General features: G+C 43.5%; 1 protein-coding gene across 1 annotated transcript in view; it reads left to right on the forward strand.

Annotated features, from left to right (window-relative positions):
• LOC135808903 (uncharacterized) overlaps positions 1 to 1,328 on the forward strand; it is an 11,148-nt gene extending 9,820 nt beyond the window's left edge. Inside the window, exon 4 of the mRNA XM_065322148.1 lies at positions 534 to 1,328. Coding sequence (XP_065178220.1) covers positions 534 to 800 — 267 coding nt within the window. The 3' untranslated portion in view covers positions 801 to 1,328. The remainder of the gene's footprint in view (positions 1 to 533) is intronic.
• The last annotated feature ends 6,893 nt before the right edge of the window (positions 1,329 to 8,221 follow it).

The following is an 8,221-nucleotide window of genomic DNA, read 5'->3' on the forward strand; positions in this document are numbered from 1 at the left end:
TTTTCCTTTCTATTTATTATTGGCTCAATACCCGAGTTTCAGTTAAGCAGTCAATATTTAGTGTCCCACTGCACTGCGACTATTCTTTCTGCCGTCACTGTCTTTGAGACCGTTGTGGAGCCTGCTGGAGCGCACTGCGTTTCACTCCATCTCTCTCCCCCTAGTCTGGCCCTGTGCAGGGACTCGTGTCACCGTGATGTAGCTACATGGGCAAGGACAAGATGTGTGTGGGAGGGGGGGGGGGGGGTGGATGAAGGTGTTCATGAGTGTTCACGAACATGCACATGCGGGGGGGGGGGGGGGGTATTGGTGCATCCGTACATGCATGCAAAAGTGCAACCACTTTGTATTATACACTATGCAGCTCAAGCATGCCCCAAATTCGCATGGCCCAGGTGGTAATTGCAGACCAGTCTCTGAACATCAGCGTGTTGATCTTCCCCTAGAACATGACACGCAGGGTGCTACCCTGTATTTGACGTGTTGGTGCTTAGTGACTGTATTGTGCATTTACTGCGCTCCTATTCATTCAGGTTGGTGCAAACCCTCTCCATGACCACATCTACATGCAGTTGCTGAGATGCTCTTCCCTTCAACCCACCATTCCAGAAATGAATCACGCCTTCTGCAAAGCTATACTGTGTGAACGGTATCACAGTATGTGCCACGTTGACTTTTTCGAAATGCGCTGTGAAATTTGTATGTGGCTCTTTGACAAGTTTGGTGCCACAGGAAGTCCAACAAGATTCGGCATATTTCGGGTCTTATATGTCATGTATTGTGAGCATCCAATGTTTTAAGCCCACTAATGTATAAGTGGAAAAGCAACTTCCTCTCTATTCGAATTCCAGCGCCACAGCCATTTTTTTCTGTTTTGTCTTCTCTCTCTCTCCCTATTCTCTCTCGCTCTCTCTATCTCTCTCTCACCCCCCCCCCCACACACACACACACTCTCTCTCTCTCTCTCACTCTCTAATTTGTGCCCATTCTCCAATGCTTTTGTTCGGTTTCAATGTCCGTCCGAAGGACACACACACACACACACACACACACACACACACACGCACATACACACACACACACATGCACGAGCAGATGCACACGCATATATACCCATGTGTTACCTGTCACTGGGCAGTGACTACAGTACAGTTGTCCCTCTCTAATCCAGCACTTGTTTATCCACAACCCTTGCAAACCAGCACACTATCTGACAAAACTTTTTTCAGTTCATTTTCTACGAACTTGACTTCCGATTACAGCAGCGATTTTCAGCAGCAAATCGCTCAAACTGTACATGCATGTAATTGTAGAATTTTTATAATCCAGCAGTTGTACATCGCATACCGTATCCGCGTACGGCGCACTGGTGCTAGCTATGCCAGTCTGGTCAGTGCATGACGGGCATGAACTATCTTATCAGGGAGCATTCCACACATCAGACATTTGAGAATATAATAATCATACCTATGCATTGTATAGACATGCATCCCATAAAGTTCTTGGATTGTCACTGAAAATTCATGTGTTTTGACGAACGAAACAAATAATGTGTACGTGTAGGTGTAGGTGTACGTGTAGGTGTACGTGTACGTGTAGGTGGGTGTCTGAAGTCGCTGCTAGTGTATTGAACTCATACCGGTAAGTTGGTTAGAGGGTTAGAGGGAGATGATAAACTCACAGTATTCTGTCTTGGCATATCAGGTGATGACGGGAAATTCGCGTTCATTTTTCTCCTTCTTGCCGCCAACCCTGCGGGATGGTACCGGATGTAGGGAGCACTGCTCCTTCCTCCTGCCAGCTTTCAAAGACGCGATTCGGCGATACAATGTTGTAGCCGCTCCCATGCCACCACTTGCTGACAGCACAACTGGCACCAACATCGCATGCTCCACCTCTCTCACTCTCTCTTCATAGCATCTTCTCCTTTTGTTTTTCATGACGCCGGTAGACAATGAATGTTGTGTGTTGCAGGTCGATTTGAGCATGCATGAGCGTTAAAACCCCGTGTATCAAGTACTAGTAAAGACTTTATGTGTTACTTTAAGTAACACGTTACACTCAAAACCACTGCCGGCCCGCGAACAACTGACAGCGACATCAAGCCGCACATGCTCCTCCACGGTGGCTGAGACCTGTTGTTGTCGTTGTTGTTGTCGTCGTCGTTGTTGTTGTTGTTGTTTCGAATCTATATTCTCACGATAGCCAGTTCTTGTTGTTGTTGTAACGTATAAGATAATAATAATAATTAAGAAAGAGAGGACCATACGTTTACAGGTTAGTTATTTTTTTATTTTTTTTTAAGTATGGGGAAGGCCTCTTTTACGGGCAAAGCAAAGCACAATCATCACCATGTATCAGTACAGTGAGTACATGTAGTTAAACCCAACACGAATGAAAAATGTGAAATGGAATAAAACAATATTTGTAAAAAAATAAATAAATTAAAATTAAAATTCAATATCGAACACGAATAAAATAAAATAATATAAATATGTAAAAAATAAACAATATCGAACACGGAATTAATTCCGGAACTATCTACTCAACCAATTCATAATGCAATACCCGCACACTGTGTCAGTGATGGAACTCCGTTACAGGTTAGTTATCCGTTTTGTCCAACACTAACGATTACATGTATAATATAAGCAGGATAATGGTGAGTCAAAATGTGCAAAAATTTGCACAAAACTGACTGATGTGATACTGACATTCAACCACCTGATGCTTAGCTGTACCACGTCTGGAATGCGCAAACCAACTGCCTTCCAACTTACTTGGAAGGTTCTAAGTTAGTTATGAAGTAATGTAAGAAAAGGGGAAGGTGAGCGCATTAGACGAAAACAAGCTAAACATCACAGCGAACTAAGAATGTTATCTATGACAAGGCGATGACGAAGGACCACGGCACAGGACGGCCACTGCTCACTTGGAAAACGCGAAAACAACGACCAGCCAACTTGGGAGGTTCATGTTATCAGAGAAAAGCAAAAGAGGGGAAGTTGCGCGATCACGAAGCAAGGCAGGTCGGACGGCACTATCTCTTCGTTCTATACTACATGTGGAATGGAACTTGTGATGGACTAACAAACGGCAATATGAAGTTAGTAGTGTCACACGACGTAGATCTACGTTTCGCCGTAAAGATGCTGACGGCTCATCAGGTGTGCAGATTAACTCGGATGGAGAGCTAATGATTAAAAAATTTTAAAAGAGGACCATAAGTTTACAATAGCCATGAAAAGTATGAATGCCGCAGACATCACCACGCAACATGACAATTTGTTCAAGGTTTGGTTTTGTGTGTTTCCAAAATCGATTTTCACGTTCCGATCATCAGTGGAAATACGGAACTAAAGAGATCAAGGGAAAAACAAAGGTTAAAAATCCAAAGAAGTGTGACACATGACGGGTAACTTGTGGTAAGTATTACAAAAAGTGTCCCGTGTTCATGAGTTGTTTCTGCACTGTTCATGCCCGTTTGTCACACTTACTCTTTATTTTTGTTCTCACTTTTTGTAATACTTACCACAAGTTACCCGTCATGTGTCACACTTCTTTGGATTTTTAACCTTTGTTTTTCCCTTGATCTCTTTAGTTCCGTATTTCCACTGATGATCGGAACGTGAAAATCGATTTTGGAAACACACAAAACCAAACCTTGAACAAATTGTCATGTTGCGTGGTGATGTCTGCGGCATTCATACTTTTCATGGCTATTATTAAACTTTTATCTCCACGTAGATTATTTGTATAAGTTTACAAGTTATCCGTTTTGTCCAACACTAACGATTATTATAGCAATAAAAACTGCTTTATGGCAGTTTTCTTAAAAAAGTTATTGTGTTCTAGTCCATGGACCTCGTCTAAAAAGTAAGAAATTAACGAAATGTGATAGCCGAAAATTAAAATTTCACACAAAACCTCACAATAATCACGACACTTGAAGATCTAATAGTACGGCTTACAACACTTGTTTATTCCGACACTTGTACTTGTACAAGTACATGTACTGCGCCAACATGCTTGCATGTGAAAGAGGACCACGAGGGGAAAAGGTCGTCTCGCATCCTGTGTGTGATTATTGTGAGGTTTTGTGTGAAATTTTAATTTTCGGCTATCACATTTCGTTAATTTCTTACTTTTTAGACGAGGTCCATGGACTAGAACACAATAACTTTTTTAAGAAAACTGCCATAAAGCAGTTTTTATTGCTATAATTTCTTTTGTTTTTTTGGCTAAAGGATATAATTGTGTAGCCAATGGAATGCCCTAAAGATGGCCTACATGTAGCGCCTCTGCATGTTATTATTATTATTTATTTTACTAGGGTGTTTCCCACAGACCTACATGTATGTTCTTCTTACGGGAGCCCCTATGTGTATCATATCAAATTCAATACCGATTCAATAATTTTTTATACGCAAGTCATTCTGTGGATGTTGCAGAATTTCATGACTGTTATAAAATTGTCTTGTCTTTCAGAAAATTCAGATGCCCACACCCTAAATCACATTTACTTGAGAATTGTAACCAGGTGTGTGCCGCAGATGTTTTTGTTGATTCTGTGTTTATAATTGTAGTCATGGGTTGTCGTGATAAGGTCATCCGGCATCATATTGTAGTGAAATCGTAATCCTGTTGATGTCGATAAAACTTTTGGAAGCAGTTCAGTGACTTCAAAGTGTCCACGATTGTCTAAAACAACACAGCAAAGTAGGAACAATAAACATGCATTAAAATGTAAACAAATACATCGCTGAGTCCAACACCTCGTTCCAACAACTACACTGATCCTGGGGATATAAGGGGCAAGGATATATGGTTTTAGGTACTGAGAGACAAACAAGGCACTCCATAATAGTAAAATGTTACACGACTTCGGGGGAGTATGAATGATATCCAGTCAAACCTCTTTGGGACGAACATCAAGGGACCGATGGCATTTGCTCTGTGAGTTTGTGTTAAGGGGGCAGCCTACCCATAAATTTCATACGGCATTCAATTGACCGTAACTTTGGTGTTTCTCAGTGGATTTGAGTGAAATTTTGACCACACACTCCTGCCACTATGCTGGCCCTCAGGACATGATTTACAAGTTCTTGCGCCTCACTGACAGGCTTTCCAGGCCGGAAAAACTCAAATTTCCGGCATAGTGCCACGGTGTGCGAGCCACCCAGGAGTCAAACAAATGCATTTACATTTTTTCACATTTTCGTGCCCATTCTGTCCGTGCGCGGGACCCAAACCTAAAACAAGTCCAGAAGCAGCCATGGGTGGTGGGGTAGGGCCCCTCAACGTGGCCCTGGAATCTGTCACAACGGAACGAGTGGGCGTTCTCTCGCGGACTCCCACAGACCCAAGTCAATTTTTGAATTTTTTAGGTTTAGGGTGTGCTACGAGGTCGTACCTTTGATACAACATCCAGTGCTGGGACCTCCACAGCAAGCCATTTCCACAGCGCTGCACACCAAATCCAGGATGCCCTCAGAAACCGGCAAAGACTGCCACTCACGTTTCACTACTGCCTAGTACTGAATCCTACCTGACTTCTTGACACGACTCAAACTTGCCAAAGTCACTAAATCAACGTCAACTACAATAATCAAGCCACATATCTGCAACGTCACGAGGGTGCTGGCAAAAGTCCTGCTGCACGGCGGCGGGCTTCGCCCGCCGCCGTGCAGCCCAATACGTGGTTTTTTAACGTGATTTTTTGGACTTTTTTGGACTTGGGGCAAAATTCTGCACACTTTCGCGTGTTTCCATAATACGACAAGTTGCGCACGGTCTGCTCACATTCAAATACAGTGCTGCCAACAAATGACAGCATGCAACAAAAAAATCTTTCCTTGCAAGGGCACATTTTCGGCCATAACTCTTGAACGGCTGGTCAGATAGGGACACAATTTTCAGAGAATTTGCAGCTATTCATGCTCTTTTAACTGACGTAGCACTCAATATGAATTTACAAATTCGATTTTTCAGCGAATTTTTGGGTAGTCTGCCGCCTTAACCCTATTTTATAACGAGTGAATACAATTATTTCTCCAATAGAGACACGAATAGATTTCTTCTACAGCGAAAGATTCTAAGCCAGACCAAACCATTGACTCGTCTTTTATGAAACAAATGAGTCACTGAACCTTTCTTTAGCAACATGACGGCAACTGAAACAACAACAGAGAAAATACGATACATGTATAGCACATTCTTGCAGGTACTACAAACAGATTGCAGATCGTAATTCTTGCTCTACCGGCACGCAACTTTATTTGGGGCTGTGCAATCTCGGCGCTACTCACAAATCAAACAGCCCAGACTCGAGTAAACAAATCCAATCGTACAAGATTTTCACGAGACGAGACTGCACCCATTGGCTTGTTTCGTATGAAGCAAACAAGTCACTGAATGCATGAAACTCTCCATAATGGAGATTTTCCCTGATATGCGAATTTATTTTGCATACTAGTACTCGGCCAATGCGTCTTTGAACCTTTCCCTCCAGATTGGGAACTGCCAACGATGCTATGCCACTGCAAAATTCAGATTCTACCCTATGATCGAAGCACGGAATGCCGGAAGCAATCATGACCAGTGCCTTACTTGTAACGTACCAATGTACAATGAACATGAGTATTTCGACAACACATCTATTTAAAGCCTCAGCAGCAACATAAGCCTTACCGGAAGCAGTTCCAAAGAAGGAAGTATTAGTTCCTCGCGCATGCACATCCGAAAACGGACTGCACTGCATGCAACACAATGTCTGCCGTGCACGTGCACAGCACGCGGCTACCTCGCGTTAGTAGATCTAATACCGAGCACCTTACGTAGAAACTTACGTAGCCTAAGTGAAGTACCGAGCACCTTACGTAGAAACTTACGTAGCACAGCGGTGTCGTTTTTTCTGCCATGTGAACACAATAATAGAAAAGCTGACAGGATCGCTTTTCTAAATGTGAAGAAGAGGTTGGTGCGACTTCGGCGATAGTAGGGGAAGAGTGTGTTGCTCTCTACATGGGAGTTCGCGATTTTCCTGCCGACTTGAATTCTCACTTGACTGACTCACGACTGCCATCCAGAGCACACGAGAAGTCTATCGAACCGTCGTCCACTCGGCAAACCTGCAAGAAAGCACCACTCCCTGCTCAATACACAGTGTTTCGGGGAATTCACCCCTCATCAGTTGAGCTTGAGTAGGCTGAGGAAGAGTGTGCCTGAAGAGCACCACTCATAATAGATTGTGCTCCCCAGGCACAAACATCACCAGGGATACAAGCTTACAGAGACGCTCCGTTTCCAGCGCGACGAACACCTCGTGAACACCAGATAGCAGCGTGAGTCAGTGTCGCTCATGGAGGTGCAGAACGGTCCTCAGCGCTTGTTCAGCACCTCCATGAGCGACAATGACTCACGCTGCTATCTGGTGTTCACGAGGTGTTTGTCGCGCTGGAAACGGAGCGTCTTTGTTGACTGTTGTTTGTTTGTTTGTTTGTATTCTTTATTTAGAGTGGGAAGTCCAAAACAGGCCCTAGCCTAATAACAATGGTCCCACTAGTGAGGGAATGCTGTATATCTGTGCATAAGGATCAGTGAGTGTAACAGCAACTAGTAGAGAAAGAAAAAGAGAGAAGAAAAACAACTCAAAACAGGAGTTGCGACTTGCATAGGGAGAAAATAACGTAAAGTGCAGTGCATACAGCATTTGTAAAAAGGCTTATTTATCTGGTAAGCAAAAAGGCAAGAGCCATTGACTTAAAGCGATTGCGTTTTCTTTCTTGCCTGACCGCAGCGGGGAGCTGGTTCAATAAGATGGTCCCAGCATAGGTAACACGTTTGGCAAGATATGCAGTTGGGCTGGCTGGGACAATCAGTAAATTGCTGTGCCCGCCACGAGTTTGAGTGGAATTACTACGGCTGAAAAGTTAGTGAACAACATGCTGATGTTAGAGGAGTCATGGAGACAACGCCAGATAAAAACCAGAAGGTGCATGTTGGCGTATGTGGTCAATGTTTGGATGTTCATGCGTGTAATATTGCTTGTTGGTGTCCCGGGAAGTACCCGACAGACTGTGCGTACAGCACGCTTGAAGAGCCCATTAAGCCGTCGACTTTGATACGCTGTGAGAAATGGTAAGTAAGCAGAAGCGGCATACATAAAGTGTGATAAAATGAAAGAACGAAAATAGGCTATGCAACATTGAAAAGGCAGGAA

This window comes from Sycon ciliatum, chromosome 2 (genome assembly GCF_964019385.1).
Source record: "Sycon ciliatum chromosome 2, ocSycCili1.1, whole genome shotgun sequence".
Lineage (NCBI taxonomy): Eukaryota > Metazoa > Porifera > Calcarea > Leucosolenida > Sycettidae > Sycon > Sycon ciliatum.